General features: G+C 38.5%; 1 protein-coding gene across 3 annotated transcripts in view; it reads left to right on the forward strand.

Moving 5' to 3' along the window:
- LOC122564005 (SWI/SNF related BAF chromatin remodeling complex subunit ATPase 2) overlaps window positions 1-17,471 on the forward strand; it is a 131,306-nt gene that overhangs the window by 44,142 nt on the left and 69,693 nt on the right. For all 3 annotated transcript variants that reach the window (XM_043718430.2, XM_043718458.2, XM_043718440.2), the window contains exons 8-13: window positions 637-810; window positions 2,753-2,926; window positions 4,640-4,810; window positions 5,938-5,991; window positions 10,725-10,855; window positions 13,772-13,829. In XM_043718430.2, coding sequence (XP_043574365.1) covers window positions 637-810; window positions 2,753-2,926; window positions 4,640-4,810; window positions 5,938-5,991; window positions 10,725-10,855; window positions 13,772-13,829 — 762 coding nt within the window. The remainder of the gene's footprint in view (window positions 1-636; window positions 811-2,752; window positions 2,927-4,639; window positions 4,811-5,937; window positions 5,992-10,724; window positions 10,856-13,771; window positions 13,830-17,471) is intronic.

Raw genomic sequence — 17,471 nt, forward strand, 5'->3', positions numbered from 1 at the left:
TCTACTCATTGTGAGCGTTTACAATGCTAACGTGCATCATATTGTTACTAAGCTTGCAAGTGACTGACCTGGTGTAATGCAGCTCAGATACACTGACAACCTTAACTTTAGTTGCCAGTACTGATTTAAGCATCTTGTCAGCTTCAAATGCAAGCTGTACTACAGGCCTGACTTGCGTACAACGTCTATTTTTCATACATTCCGAATATTGAACCAGTTAATCTTCAAATTTATATTAAGACCTTTAAGTCTTCCATGGCATTAGAATGGTTCTATATTTGTTTGTTATAGATTGCAACTGTATAAAGTATGATATTATATTTCTAACTGACAGACCAGTGAGAACTTGGGAAGGTGTAAAACTAACTAGATCACAAATAATCTAGGAACATTAAAACAGGAATCCACCATTCAATTCATGGAGCACTGCACTGACACACACACTCATACACACATACTCAGTGCACTGACAAACACACATATATACACACACAATCACTGCACAGACAAACACACGTATACACACACCCTGCCATTCAATTCGATCATGCTTGATCTTTTACCTCCATGCCATTTTCCTGTATTTAAAACAAAGACTGGGATAATAATTGATTTTCTTTTCCCCCTGAATAACAGCTGAGGCAAGAAGTGGTTGCCTGTATGCGACGTGACACCACTCTGGAGACAGCACTCAATGTGAAGGCCTACAAACGTAGTAAACGGCAATCATTAAGGGAGGCTCGAATCACCGAGAAGCTGGAGAAGCAGCAGAAGATTGAGCAAGAGCGCAAGCGCAGGCAGAAACACCAGGTATGCTCACTACTTTCTTTAAAATTTATAATTGATCCAACTGTATGGGTTAAGTAAGTAAAGGAAAGTAAAGCAGTTCTGAGGAAGGATCACTCGATCCAAATTATTAACTCTGATTTCTCTTCATAGATGCTGCACAACCTGCTGAGTTTTTCCAGCAATTTCTGTTTTTGTTGCTGGTTTGCAGCATCTGCAGTGCTTTTGGTTTTTAAAGGGAGATAGTCTCTGTCTACGTTTGCAAATACATACTTCTAATGCATGTGTGATCTGTACCACCTTTATTTGCATAAAATAAATTTTCAACCTAGCGCTTGTGGTATATGAGGTAAAAATTAAACTGAGAATTTCGAGTCCTTATAGCATTGTCCCACAAACTGGTAATACAATGAAGATAGACTTTTAATGTGCCTATCCTTTGGTTCCATTGTCAACTGCTAAGCAACAATGAATGATGAATTATGAAATGTTGAAAAGTTGTGGCTGAAACAGGTTTCAGTGAGGGCACCCTTGTCATAGAGTCCTCAAGATCTACAGCACAGAAAAAGACCCTCCAGTCCATCAATTCTGCACTGGTCAAAAAAAATCACCTGTGGAAGTTATGATACTTTGGATATTAGGAGTTGCACGAAGACTGAAAACTGGAGCCAAGTTAAATGCAGTTTTACAGTGTATACACCATAGATCAAGAAATGTTTAATAATCACCTCTTAAGGATTGCATAAATGTAGATCTGACCTCCTATAGTACCTCTAGAACAAATCCTTAGTTTTGCTGCTAATGTTGTCACAGTACTTATGAAGTAGGATTTGCAAACTGGTTTTTCTTTTATATTGGCTTTGTTTCGTGTGGTGATCTTCACTAATTGTGACAGGTTTCTTTTTTATACAATTGTTTACGTCAATACTAAGAAACTGCATGTTACTGCTTCTGGGTGCAGTGTTTAATAGACTTTGCTTTCCTGTTTCCATACCATGTCCTCCAGTAGTACTGTTAGACGTGTAAGGAATTCTGAGTGACATTCTTTGCTTACTCAAAACTAATGCACTGTGCAGATTGCAAACTTCTCTGAGCACTACTTTTTGGTCCATTGTCAGCTTACAGTTTAGAAATCCCAGAACTGTAATGAAGTTGGAAGTGGATAATTTATTTCGATGTGATACATTGCCAAACTTCCATGTGGCTGTGCAACTCCAGAGGGAACCTTGTCACTTGGCACTCATCCCATTGTTCTCCTTTGAAGCCCTGTACTGGCTCCATTTTCTGCTGGTCCCAATGTGTGTCTCTTCTAACCGGTCATGTTGTATTTCTACTTCACATATCCCAATTCACATCTCATCTCACTGCTTCCATTCTTTTGCTTTTCACACATTCCATTCTTTCCCCTCTCTTCTCATTCATCTCCTTTGTTTCCTTCTCCCTTCATACCTCCTATCTAAACTGTTGGCTCTTTTTTTATGACATGTTCACACTTTTTCTGGAGAATAGAATAAATGTAATTGAGCAGGGAGGATGCACATGGCTTGATTGAATATCTGAACTTGATCACAAGGAACGATAAAGATGCAAATAGTTATGAGTCTCATGATCTGGTGTTTTATCCATTCATCTAGATATCTTAAATTAATTGAGGTTTCCAGGCTGATGTTTATATTTCAGTCTGTACTAAAGGAAACTCTTTATGGACCTCGTGCTATACGTTATGTTGTATATGATATAATTGTAACATGATCCAAACCTAAACTGCATCATAATTGTGCCAGTCTGCATTTATTGTGTGTTCACTGATCAATTTTGTTCCAGACCAGAAAAAACAAAAGCTAATTCCTCTAATTTGCTCTTGATATGGTCTTGCTGGTTACGTCTAACTTTTGATACTGTTGTTATCAAGGGATTTGCTGACACTACACTTAAATACATTTCTTCAATAATTTATTTGTTTTAGGAGTATCTCAATAGTATACTGCAGCATGCTAAGGACTTCAAGGAATATCATCGTTCAGTTACTGGAAAAATTCAGAAACTTTCCAGAGCAATTGGTACTTGGCATGCCAACACTGAACGTGAGCAGAAGAAAGAAACAGAAAGGATTGAGAAAGAAAGAATGAGGCGGCTGATGGTAATGTTTAATGAGTTCTTCTGGTGATTGTATTATTCTGTTGCAGTAGAATCTCTTTAATTATACATGTTCAGAGCAGCAGAAATCTTGCGTAAAATAAGCATTTAAATGCAGAAACTGTTTGTCTATAGTTCTGATAACAGAAAAGGGGTTGAATTTAATTGCTGTAACAAGAGCTAATCTCATGCTGAGTTCTGAGGACCAAATTTAGAAAGCATCTGTGGCTACAGTTTTTTAAATATTGTATTGTAGTATCTACTTTATACATATTTTGGATGCTGTCTTTCATAATTACTTGTGAATGCTTTTTATTAATCTGTATTAATATTCTGTCATTTTAGTGCAAGTATGGCAAATTCAATAGCTGACCCCATCAAATTCTAATGTAAATTTTAAACAAAAAACAATTATCCAAATGTGGATTGTAGGAAAGATCATGAAATGCTTTATTCAAACATTTCTTTTTGGAGCTCTCGTCAGACAGAGAATTTGTGGTGACCTCCTCACCCATTTTGAAGCTAATTATATAATGGAATAACCAACACAGATTTCAAAAGGGAGGTCAAGCTTGACCAAATTTGTTGAACTTCTTTTGTAGAAATAACAACATTGACAAGACCAATACAATAGTGGTAAAAAGAAGTTTATTTTGAAAAAAACTTCTAATAAGATGTCTTCTGTCATGAGGTCTGAACATGTTAGCTTCAAGGTGACAAGCAGCAGAGCAATTTAATAAGCTGAAAACAAAGCAAGGGAGCCATGATCAAAGGTGTTTCCTTGTACTGCCAAAAGATGGGAAGTGGTGTTCCATGAAACTTGGTGTTAAAACTGCTGTTCATTATTCATACTAACAATCTGAAGGTGCAAAATCTGTGAATGGCACCAAATTGCAGAGTAGTTAACACAGGAAGAATGTTGCAGAATACAAGATGACATTAACATTGCAGAATGAATATGTAAGTTTTTTGGCAAATGAACTGCAGTTTAGATGAGAGGAGGTGATACATTATGGCAGGATGAATATGGTGGCTGCGTGCTTTTGGTAAGTAAACAGAAGCAGTGGAACCTGGAGCACAGATATCCAATCACTGAAAAGACCAAAGAAAGCTAATGCTGTTTTAAAATGTATACCAACCACCAAGCTCCTTTGTAGTGGGACAGAACTGAAAGATGGACAAGTTAGGATAAAATATCAGTTAAATGATACTTAAGAGTATTGTGAGCCATTCTGATTAATTTTCATAAGGAGACAGAGGCATTGCTGAAGGTTTAAAAACATTACTAGAGTGATATCAGAGCCAAAAGGTTTAAACCTCGAGGATAGTCTTGGGCTTTTTCTCAGGAAAAGTAAGCTTGGATAATAATCTGACAACAGTCCTATTATGAATGTGTTTAATGGATTTGTGGTGAAGACTGCATTTGGAGACTGAAACTAGGGCCATGATTACAAAATAGCCACTAGTCGACTCTTCAGGAGAAACTCCTTTACTTTGGGAACAGTTAGAATGTGGACTTTGTATTACAGGGATTTGTTGAATTGATTTGCAATGTCAACGTGAAAGGAAAATTAGTATATTTTGATAAATTTCAATGCAGAAGGTTTGTATGGATCATATGTACTGGCATGGTCCTAATGTGCTGAATGTTTTTTTGTGTGTGATGTGAATGCTGCATGAGCTTTGTCAATTAACTTTTTAATTTTCCAAAAAACAGGCAGAAGATGAAGAAGGGTATCGTAAACTAATTGACCAGAAAAAAGATAAACGTCTAGCATACTTGCTTCAGCAAACAGATGAGTATGTTGCGAGCCTTACTAAACTGGTTTATGAACATAAGGCTGCCCAGGCTGCGAAAGAGAAGAAGAAAAAGAAGAAGAAAAAGAAGGTTTGTATTTTCAGTTAAAACCCAGTGCGAGTATGCAGTGTACATGGGCCATTTTCTGCAGTCATTTAACTTGAAGTATAAAGTTGATTTTTGTCCCTGTTTTTATCTCTGACTTCAGACAGAAATAGCAAGATGATGATTTCCTAGGAATTTGGAAAGTATCTGCTACAGTTTTGATTTTATTTTTTGCTGTAGTGATCCATGTTCCTTTTATTTTCCAATTTCATTCATTCATTCTTGTTCTTTTTGGTTCTTGATTGTTTCTCCTTTTACTCTCTTTCTTGTCTGAAGTCAGCGATGTGTAATGGAACATGAATTAGTAGGTGGCCATCTTGTATCTCCCCACCCAAGATACATTCTTTATGTAAGCTCAGATAACACATACATGTGACCTTTTTTGATGGGTGTATGGGAAGATTTTTCTTTTAATTCACTTGTGGGATGTGGGCATCACTGGCTGGGTCAGGATTTACTGTTTGTCACTACTGGCCCTTGAGAAGGTGGTGGGTGAGCTGCCTTCTTGAACAATAATAGAGTACTGCAGGGAAACCCAAACTAGGAATATTTCAAGAACAAAGATATATTCTTTACCTTCCAATGCTCTTCTCCATATGGTATTAGCCTTGACTAAGTAGTATGCTAGCCTGGTACTTAGTGCTGTATTGATGTAGATGCCTGTCTTATAAGTGAAATGTTAAACTGCAGCCATGTTATTTTGTCACGTGCATACAAAGATCACATGGCACTGCTCAAAGAATATCAGGGAACCTCTCTTTGGTGTGACATATTTATTACTCAATCAATTTAATGGGTTTTCTGATTGGCTTATTGTAAGAAGTTGTGTGAAACTTGGCTGCCATGTTTCCTATGTTACAACAATGGCTGCACTTCGGAAGTATTTGATTAGCTGTAAAGTTCTATGGGCACCCATTTGCCGTTATAGTTTTTATTTTTATTTTGAAATTGTTAATGGATAGCAGCAAATATTGTAAGAATAATGTTTGGCTTGTTTCCCTACTGTTGTTCCCGTTGAGGCAAATGTTATGGTCCCATGGTTCAAATTATCAAATGCTGCATTTCTTTATAATATCTCCATCTAAAAATCCCTTTTTTTCCAAAACCAACAGAAAACTGAAGAAGCTGCAGAAGGAGCAAGTACTACGCTTGCTCCTGATGGAGAGGTGAGTTGCCTGTGTCTCTGCTTACTGACTTTTTACAATGAGCTTTTATGTAATGCATAGAATATTAACATTTAATATGGCTAGGCAAGTACGTTTTTAGGTTTAGTTGTCAAATTGACATTTTGAGAGGAAATGCAAGCCATTGGTTTGTCAGTTCACTAACACTCCGTAGGAGTTTGTTTAGATATTGCTTTTAATCTTGGAGCCATCAGGATAAACAGAAGAATGCTAAATTTCAAACGGTCACAAAAATTATACTGCAAGAAAAAAGTGTACTTATTGGTTGACAAATTGACTTCGACTGAAGCATTGCTGTGGACAAAGAAATAGGGAAGTATAGACTCACCAAACTCCCAGGTAATTCACAAAAAGTGCAAGGCTTGAACATATTCCTTTTGTTTGCAATGAACAGGACCTTGAAACGAATGGTTATCACTTAGAGTCATAGAAATGTACATCACGGAAACAGTCCCTTCGGTCCAACTCGTCCATACCGACCAGATATCCCAACCCAATCTAGTCCCACCTGTCAGCACCTAACCCCTATCCCTCCAAACCCTTCCTATTCATATACCCATCCAGATGCCTTTTAAATATTGCAATTGTACCAGCCTCCACCACTTCCTCTGGCAGCTCATTCTATACACGTACTACCTTCTGAGTGAAAAAGTTGCCTGTTAGGACTCTTTTATATCTTTCCCCTCTCATCCTAAACCTATGCCCCCTAGTTCTGGACTCCCCCCACCCCAGGGAAAAGATTTTGTCTATTTATCCCATCCACGCCCCTCATGATTTTATAAACTCTATAAGGTTACCTCTCAGCCTCCGACGCTCCAGGGAAAACAGCCCCAGCCTATTCCACCTTTCCCTATAGCTCAAATCCTCCAACCCTGGCAACATTCTTGTAAATCATTTCTGAACCCTTTCAAGTTTCACAACATCTTTCCAATAGGAAGGAGACCAGAATTGCACACAATGTTCCAACAGTGGCCTAACCAATGTCCTGTACAACTGCAACATGACCTCCCAACTCCTTTATTGGTCAGAATATTGAATGCAGGAAAGCATACCAAACGCCACCTTCACTATCCTATCTACCTGCAACTCCACTTTCAAGGAACTATGAACCTGCATTCCAAGGCCTCTTTGTTCAGCAACACTCCCTTGGACCTTAGCAGGTCTTATACATTTAATGGTAAGATTTGCTGTCCCAAAATGCAACACCTCACATTTATCTAGATTAAACTCCATCTGCCACTTCTCAGCCCATTGGCCATGATCAAGATCGGTTGTAATCTAAGGTGACCTCCTTCGCTGTCCACTATACCTCCAATTTTGGTGTCATCTGCAAACCTCCTAACTATACCTCTTATGCTCACATCCAAATCAGTTATATAAATTATGAAAAGTAGTGGACCTAGCACCGATCCTTATGCCGCTCCACTGATCACAGGTCTTCAGTCTGAACATTCCCCCACCACCCTCTGTCTTCTACCTTTGAGCCAGTTCTGTATCCAAATGGCGAGTTCTTTCTGTATTTCGTGAGATCTGATCTTGCTCACCAGTCTCCCATGGGGAACCTTGTCGAATGCCTTACTGAAGTCCATATAGATCACATCTACTGCTCTACTCTCAACAGCCCTCTTTGTTACTTCTTCAAAAGACTCAATCAAGTTTGTGAGACATGATTCCCTACGCATAAAGCCATGTTGACTATCCCTAATCGGTCCTTGCCTTTCCAAATACATGTACATCCTGTCCCTCAGGATTCTCTCCAAACAATTGCCCACAGTCAACGTCAGGCTCACCAGTCTATAGTTCCCTGGCTTGTTCTTACCACCTTAAACAGTGGCACCACGTTAGCCAGCCTCCAGTCTTCCAGCACCTCACCTGTGACTATTGATGATCCAAATATCTCAGCAAGGGGCCCAGCAATCACTTCCCACAGAGTTCTCGGGTACACCTGATCAGGTCCTGGGGATTTATCCACTTCTATGCATTTCAAGATATCAGCAGTGAAAATGAAACATGTTATTAGTTCACTGAGTGGGATATTGTGACACAGTGGTACTGATCCTATCTCTGGGCCAGAGGCCTGGGTTCAAAACCTACCTATCCAGAAATATCTGGACAAGTTGACTTAAAGATATCCGTGATTATTTGCAGAGTACTGCAAATGCTAGAAATCGGAAATAAAAACAAAGTGCTGGAGAAACTTAATGGGTCTAGCAGCAACTGTGAAGAAGGAAACAGTCAATATTGTGAGTCCACTGTGACTCTCTTCAGGGTCTTCAGCACTTCCTATTTTATTTCAGATATGCAGCATTCACATATTTTGCTTTTTTAATCTTATATTGGTTGTTCACGTTGTTTGTAACACTTGTCCAACAGGTTCTACCCAATCACAGAATCACGTTTTTAATGAACTGAACCCTTAACTCCTACCCTGTGCCGAGTTCAGTTATGATGTGGAGGTGCCATTGTTGGACTGGGGTGGACAAGGTCAAGAGTCACACAACACCAGGTTATTTGGAAGCACTTCACCTGACAGAGGGGCAGCGCTCCGAAAGCTTGTGATTTCAAATAAACCTGTTGGACTATAACCTGTGTTGTGTGAGTTCTGACCTAGTTCTGCTATGTGGTTGATAGATTCACAGTCTTTGAATCTGCAGCTACTTGTAAGGATTTCCTTATGCACAGTGTATTCCGATTCATTTTTGAGGTAGAACACTGTCTTTCCTGGATGTCATAGTCAAGAAACCCACTAATGTGTTCTTCACTGCTGTCCACCGAAAAGCCATATTCACCAGTTAATGTATATTTTGGGATAGCCTTATGCATTATCAAGATTGGCTTTATCAACAGTCTTAGTGCTCTGGTTATTTACTCACATTGAATGCTTGACTCCTGTAACAAGCTTATCAAAGCCATTCTGGGGTTACTGACTATCCTATAAAATTATTGTTTACACAGTATCTTGCAGACTGTCAAACGATGCGAGACATGAAAATGCTCACTTGCCTTAAATTAGCTAGAAAAGTAAAGTTTCTCAAAGATGTGAACAGCAGGTTGAGCAAGCTGTTCTGTGCAATGGCTTTTCACGTGGTATTTCAATGAACAGGCTATACCTCCAGTCCAAAAAACAGCTATCATGTAGTTAAGTATAAATTTCAGTGCCAGTACAACGCCAGCCATATATGTCCAATTGATTTGGCTGATCAACTTAACACCGCATACTCCATTGATCCTTGCTTGGGTACAGCACAGATTACACAACTGGGCTACACTTCCAAAATCCAAAACAAATCATTTGCTGTTGGATGTGATTCTGTGATGGGGCAGTATTTAATGAATAATCTTGAGTGACTTAGTTCAGCTATCAGGACAAGTTAAGATAATTTGATGAATTTGTAATATAGCTCATTTATGCTTACTAAAAATAATGTTCATATGCTGGGTCCTGTTTCCTGCAAACAAAAAGAATACGTTCAAGCTTTGTGCCTTTGATCTTCCTCAGGTTTTGTGAAATCCATAGTTTTTCACTTGTTTACTTTGTGGCGTTGCCTCAGATAGTCAGAGTTGTATCACCAATGAATTAGCCCCTTTACTCCTGAATTACAAGTTATTGGATGGTTTGAAATTGGACTTTGTTTTTGTTTGCCTTGACGAGTGAAGTCAAAACAGAAAAAGCTTTTTGAGGACCTATCTCTCTCCAGCACATCTTTAGATGGCACAATTGTAAGGGTTCTTGCTGAGAAATATTGGCCCATTTTAATATGAATCAGAGTAACAACAAGACCTCAGTCGATGTCATTTGAGGGAGGAAAATCCACCAGGTTGATGTTTGCTTTGTTGCCACATGCCCAGCCTATGCAACAACCGTTTCTGAATCAAGACTCTGTTTAGCGAAGTAGTCTTTCCTTGATTTCTTCAAAGCTGGGTCAGTGTTTTTTTCCCTTCGATGATATGGAAGCTATTTGGCTGCTATTTCTGACAGTGGCCAATCTGTTGGGGGAAAGGAATATTATATCAAACATCTGTAGGTGCAACAAACATTCTCCCTTAATTTTGGAGCAAGAAATGATTCCTAGACAATTGTTCAACTTACAGCCTGTGCAGCATATTTAAAGTTGCTAAACCTAGATATAGATCAGTTATTGTAAATATTCTGTGTATGGTCATGACAAGACCATTACTAGTTAAAGAGGAGAAAAATGTTTGAACACAGATCGGGCAGAATGATCATTTATTTTTCAGATTTTCCTATACATTATCGTGAATGCATCATTTTCCAATCTCAAAAGTTTTTTTTAACTGCAATATTCTCAACAGTTACCATCCTGTTCATAAAGCTGCCATTTTTTTGACATTTATGCTGTTGCTGTACATGTGAAATTGCATTGTAAAATGGGTAGCACTGAGGAAATTTACATTGCATAAATTTGAGTTGGATTTGAACCGAGGAGTGAAGGGGAAAAAAATTGCATTGTAGCATGTTATGAATAAAACTGTTTGCATTCATGTATCAATCGAATTAATTTATTATGTGAATTAGTATGCATTTCTTTGATCAGTCAGCAGTGCAGTGTACTTTAATACATGGGTTTTAGCATCCAGGCATGATCCCAAAAATGAAAAAATGTATTGGAAATTTCCTAATGATGTTTTATCTGGTTTGTGCAGTCCCTTTATTGATTTGTATTTATAAAATAAAACTTTTATATTTGTTTAAGCTTTTGGATGAAAGCAGCCAGATGAGTGATTTGCCAGTCAAAGTTATTCATGTTGAAACTGGAAAAGTTCTTCAGGGAGCTGATGCTCCAAAAGCAGTCCAACTAGATACATGGTTGGAAATGAACCCTGGGTAAGTAAATTTTATTTGCATTTTCTTAATTGTTAGGGGCAGTTCTGTGAATTGAGAGGGGCAAAAACTCTTGTCATGCTTTCTGACACAAAATATGGTCATAAAGATTGTTATTTACAGTTGTATTTGCCTTGGAGCTTGAGATGCCACCCTTCTGATGCAATGTAACACCTTTTTCCTGCTGCTGACATGTGAGACTTGCTGAGTCTGGTCGCCAGCAATAGGCTAAAGGGTTGGGCAGAGAATAAAGGAAGAAAACATAGGTGTATTTATTTTTAAGTAATAGTGTTTCTTTTTCCTCCGGTAATCACTGAGAGCATCAGTTTGGAACCTTACTTGTGCCCATCATCAATCTGTGCTCTCTCCATCTTGGAAATCCTGATCAGCGCATTCTTTTTTCTTTTTTTGTTCCTTGGCAACAGTATCAATTGTTCTGGCCCCCTCTCACCCAACAGTGTACCCCTCATGCTTCCCCAATATAAATTGTCCTAGCCCTTTCTCACCCAACAACGTATCCTTTTATGCTATTCCATCTACAACTGCTATTGCTGTGATGCCGCACCTAATATCTCTCTTTGATTTCTACAGACATACCGAGAATTGGTGCACAATTTGATTTGATTTATTATTGTCACATGTAGTGAGATAAAGTGAAAAGCATTGTTTTGCGTGCTATACAGGCATATCCTACCTTCTATAAGTACGTCAGGATAATAGAACAGAAGACAGAATATACTGTTATAGCTATAGAGAAGGTGCAGAGAAAGACAATGCTAATATGAGAGGTCTGTTCATATGTCTGTTAAGAGCAGGGAAGAAGCTGTCCAGCTATTCAGCCCTTTGAGCCTGCTTTGGCATTTGTTGTCAGATGTTGTTATGGGATAAGTTTTTCTACAAAAACATAAGATAAAATTAGTGCTAACTTAGCAGGGAATTAGTTTAAAGTCAGCTCGTATTGATTTGTGAATGACAACGTTAATTACAAATGTAAGGTTTTTCTGATTATCTCAGTAAAATATGTAGATAAAAGCTGAAGATTCTTGCTTTCTATTTATATGTTTGGGTTGGTGATGTCATTTCCTGTGGTGAAGTCACTTCCTGTTCCTTTTCTCAGGGGCTGGTAGATGGGGTCTAACTCTGTTTGTTGATAGAGTTCTGATTGGAATGCCATGCTTCTAGGAATTCTCGTGCATGTCTTTGTTTGGCTTGTCTGGAACAGGATGGATGTATTGTCCCAGTCAAAGTAGTGTCCTTCCTCATCCGTATGTGAGGATACTAGTGAGAGACGGTCATGTCTTTTTGTGGAATTTCAAATTAAGTATGAAAGAGAGGTAGTTCATTCTGAAGCAAGGGCATTAAATTTAAATAAGGGAGGTTACTTGGAGGCCAAGACCCTCTGAAGCTTGTTTCACATTTTAACGAGAGGCAGGCAGATTGTCACACACGACATTGAACTGTCAAGGGTATGGGCGTGCTGCTGTGTGGCACTGTTCTTTACACTTAAAGCACACTGCATGTAACTCAAGCAAGTTAGCATGTCTGAAAGTCAAAGGGAAGCCTTGCTTAGTGAGATTTAAGGGGGATTATAGTCAGGCAGGTGGACTGACACATTCTGATAGGAGACCCATCTGATTTCAGCCCAGGAGTGGTTGGCCACAGTCATTCGGGCCCTTGGTCATATCAGAGTCTGGGATCTATGTTTTTGAAGTCTAGGAATTGGGCCAAGATCGCACCTTGCAGGTCAAATACAAACCAGGCAAAAGTAAGGACTGCAGATGCTGGAGACTAGAGTCGAAGAGTGTGTTTCTGGAAAAGCACAGCAGGTCAGGCAGCATCTGAGGAGTAGGAAAATTAACGTTTCGGGCAAAAGCCCTTCATCAAGAATAAGGCCTGCAAATAAAAACCAGTCCAGTGATAATGGCTGTGTCAGTTGGGGAGCTATGGCAACATGAGGGAGTGGGCCATTTGAATATAGTGGAAGCTGATCAAGGAACAGTTTGTAGTGAAGAGAAGAGGTAGTGTAGTTAGTGAGTCGGAGGCACAGAGAGCAGGAATGGTGAGTAATTTGAGTTGGTGAGTTCGGTGGACATGATTCATGTAATACTGAAAGTTGTAGTCTGTGAGCCTTGGTGAGATGAGAGTGTAGTGGCTGGGTTAGTGTGAATTTGCATTTCACTCTGCTCTCCTTGTCTCCGTTGGCTAAGCCTCGTGTTATGGTTTCCTTTGCTGGTCAGCACTGGTTCACCCCACTGTCTAATCTGTTACTACCTCTACAACCCTGTTGACAAATCAAGGAGCTCATCTGCTTTTCTGGATCTTTCCTTTGGGATAACTTGCTGGCTTTCAGTATCTGAAGTGGTATCCAGCTGGAGCTTAAACATGCACTAACGGTGTGAAAGTTGCAGCAGGAGTGAGCACCTCTGCTTCTCCTGCAACATGATCCCATGGGATAGGTGCTAAAGAAGCCAGGTGATTTAAGCTGAAGAGCAGAGATTGTATGAAAAAAGTCACCATGGGTTGTGACCAACCAGTCACCATGAATCTCACACAAGTGATTTTACCGAAAATGGGAAAATTCAGCCTCTCAATTATTTCTCACCACAGAGAAATGTAAACAAATATGAATAGGATTTGTGTCAAAAAATGGCCCAATTTATTGTGATACATTTAGTTCCAGAACGTATTTAAACTAGTAAACAAAGTAGCTCCCCTCCTTTTGATTATAAGTGTGGGCAAAAAAAAATCAAAAGCTGTTTTTATGCTTTGAAAAGAAAACCAAAGGCTGTTGTTCAGGTTATCCATAACTCATCTTCATTTTTGTAAGCTTTGTCAGGATTTGCATTTGAAGTGGTATACAATTAGTTATGTTGAATATTTTAATACTAATGATAACCTCATGACTTTTAACCTCCTTAGGTATGAAGTAGCTCCAAGATCAGACAGTGAGGAGAGTGGATCAGAGTATGAAGAGGAGGTATGTGCTTTATTTTAATTTTTGACATATATTAGCTTTTTGGTCTTCTCTTTTGGAAGTCTTTCCCCTCTCTTCTGATTAGTATGAACTTCTTGAGATTCATTTGCTTAGAAATACCTCTCTCAAATCACCACGATCCCTCTGAGAGTCTTTGTATTGGCATCAATAAACTATTTAATTTGGAAGATGTCATGATAAAAGCTGATCTGTTCTCCACTTGCAGCCACAAACCTGAATGAATAGCAGGGATTACTACATAACCGTCACAAATAGGAACCTGTTTCCCTCCTAGATCTAGAATGCTGAGAGTAATTGTAGTGCTTTCCAGGTTTTCATTGTTAGACTATTCCAAGCTGGTTGATGTCAAAGTTCAATTTTTTTATTGTAAACCTATTGTTAGTGACATTTATTAGTATCGTTGCTGAAAGTGTTCATATTATGGTTTCAAGCTTTTCCATTTGGCTGGTAGTTAATCTTTTTTTTGAGAAAAATTTGCTTTTAGCTTATTTTGACACTTATATGTGAGGATAGATCCCAGTGCGTGTTGGTTTTTCTTTGATGCCTTCGGAATGTTTTTTGGCATTCACTGTTATTGGGACCTCCCAAACAATACTGACACCACAAGTGGCTCAAGAATAAGATCAACACCACTATCTTGAGGACAGTTGGGGATGGGTAATTAATGCTGGCCTCGCCAGTGATTTACACATCATATACATGAATGGAAAAAACCCAAAGACTTGCTTAGGGCAGTCTGTTCAATTGTGAGATTAGAAGATCTCTTTTATGCACAATTAATGTAGTCCTTTCATTTGAAAAAATCCAAAATAATCTTTTTTAGATAAAGCAATATGCTACAGAAGGCCCACTTTTACTTCTCCAAGGCCTCTTTAACAACTGTTAACAACTGTGACTTCTATTACTCAGGATTTATTTTCCGGCTGCTCACCAATTTTGAGGTTAAGTACGATTAGAAGTAACAGTATCGGCTGAAGATGGTTTCAGATGGTGGTTTTATAAAGCATGTTGAACCAGTGACCAGAAGATTCTCAATGCTGGATGTAGGTTTGCTCGCTGAGCTGGGAGGTTAGTTTTCAGACGTTTCGTCACCATACTCGGTAACATCTTCAGTGAGCCTCCGAATAAAGCACTGGTGGTACAGCCCGCTTTCTATTTATATGTTTGAGTTTCCTTAAGTTATATATAAACATATAAATAGAAAGTGGGCTACATCACCAGTGCTTCATTCGGAGGCTCATTGAAGATGTTACCCAGTATGGTGAGAAAACATCTGAAAATGAACCTTCCAGTTCAGCGATCAAACTTACATCCAGAACCTCAACCTGAGCTACAAATATTCTCAAAGCTCCCATTCTCAGTGCTGTTTAAATTGAGGAGCAGTTATCTTGACTTGTGCATCAAAACTTACTGGAAGACAGGACTTAATTTACTTGGATGACAAAGCACTGCTGTGACCTTATCTTTCTAGTACTTCTACTTACTGGCCTGGGGTTTTGCTGGTTTCTTTGATGTAATTCACTTGAAATTAGTGTAACCAATGGAAAACGTTGCAAGCTTTTTTGTGTTAATTGCATCCAGCATAATTAGATTTTCTGCAATCTTTTGAGACTGATTTCCTTCTTCAAAATAAAGGTGTTAAATGCTTGCTCTGCCATTAAAACTGGTCACTTGCCTAAGAAGAAGTAATCACCATTTGGCATTTTGACTAATTATATTGAATATCCAGAAGGCTCTTAAAAATGTTTATTTTTATCGTTAATGTACTAATACAAATATTGAGTGATATGGCTTATGACAAATCCATTTTCAGTTGCATTAAACTGCAGCATGTTAACCCACTCAAATGTATTGTGGAATTTTGAAAGCAATATTGAAAACAAAATACAACTTTTAAAGTATGTCCAATTCGCTTATTAGATTGCAGCTTTTATGTTTAATGATGTTCAGTGAGTTTGAGGGTAGCCTAAATAAAACTTAATCAAACCAGCACTGTTTTTAGCCCAAAATGGAAACTCTTTCCCAAATTCTTCTGAAAACCGATACATCACTAAATGGGATAAGTTGATTGATTATTGTCCTTCATGTCTATTCAGGCAGATCTCTTTTTTTTTCCCCTGTTGAAAGTTTGTATGCTTTTGGAAACCTGTGGAACGTGCTTATCCTGGATTGATCTGTCTTGTTCAATTTCCAGTTATAATCAAATTTAAGTATGTTTTCCCACTGGCTTTTCAAAAGCTCATCAACAAAATTTTGTTGATTTCTTTTTCACCATCCTTATTTCCCTATTTATGGATCACAAACATATTTGGTATTACGTAAAAAATATTGATGAGGAATATTACTTTGTGCTTGTGTCTAAAATGATATTGAAAACATATCAACACAAAAACAAAAGATAGTTATTTGTAAATTTGAATTTTGAAGAGCTGACCTACAAATGGCTGTAGTTGTGAGATTTATTGGAAATTTTAAATATTTGGGAGTTATTTTTTCCTTGATATTCTTAAAAATCAAAGAATATGGAGCAAAGTTACCAACCGAGATAAGAGCAGAATAAAGCCATTCAACTCCACTGAGTCCACTTCATCATTCAGTTAGATCATGGTTAAGCTGATCATCCTCAACACTAAATTCTTGTATATTTTTTCCCGTAACCCTTGCTTCCCTTGCTGATTAAAAGTCAGCTTTGAGTAGACTTAACACAGCTTGCCAGTCCTCATGGTAAAGAATTCCACAGATTCACTGTCCTCAGAAGAAATTCTTCTCCATCTCTATTTTAAATAGGCAATCCCTTATTCTGTGATTATGCCCTCTGGTCCCAGACACTGTCACAAAGGGAAACAATCTTTCCGTATCGAACCTGTCAAGTCCCTAAAAATCTTGTATGTTTCAGAAAGGTTGTTTCTCATCTTTCTGAACTCCAGGGAATACAGGTCCAAGCTGTTCAACCTCTCCTCATTAGACAATCCCTCCATACTCAGATCAAAACGTAGTAAACCTTCTCTGGACTGCATTCACTGCCAATATATCTTGTCTCGATAAGGGAGCTAAAACTGTTCACTATATTCCAGCTGTGGTCTGAATAGTGCCTTGTGTAGTTTCAGCAACTCTTCCTACCATTCTAGTCCATTCCCTTTGTAAGGGAGGCCAATGTTCCTTTTGATGTCCTTATTACCTACTGAATTTATATGCTGGCTTCTTGTGATTTACACATGAGGTCTTCCAAATCTCATTGCAGTGTTTCTTCATTTAAATAATATTCAGCTTCTCTGTTCTCCGTGTCAGTCTATTTCCCACATTTTATTCCATCTGCCAAGTCTATTTGCCTATTCATTTTAGCATCCCTGTCTACATCCCTTTACAGACACTGTCATCCTCAACACTTGCTGACCCACTTAGTCTTGTTTCATTCTCAAGGTGGCTGTTTTACATTCATTTTCCTCATCTAAGTCATTAATATATATAGTCAATAACTGTGGCCCCAGCACGGATTACTGTGGCACTCCAGGTTACAAGTTGCTATCTTGAAAGTGCCTCCCTTATACCAACTCCTGTCTTCTATTACAAAAACAGAAATTGCTGGATTAACTCAGCAAGTCTGGCAGCATTTGTAGGGAGAAA

Source organism: Chiloscyllium plagiosum, unplaced genomic scaffold (assembly GCF_037043375.1).
Source record: "Chiloscyllium plagiosum isolate Xiang-an unplaced genomic scaffold, Cpla_swu_hap1 HiC_scaffold_2, whole genome shotgun sequence".
NCBI lineage: Eukaryota > Metazoa > Chordata > Chondrichthyes > Orectolobiformes > Hemiscylliidae > Chiloscyllium > Chiloscyllium plagiosum.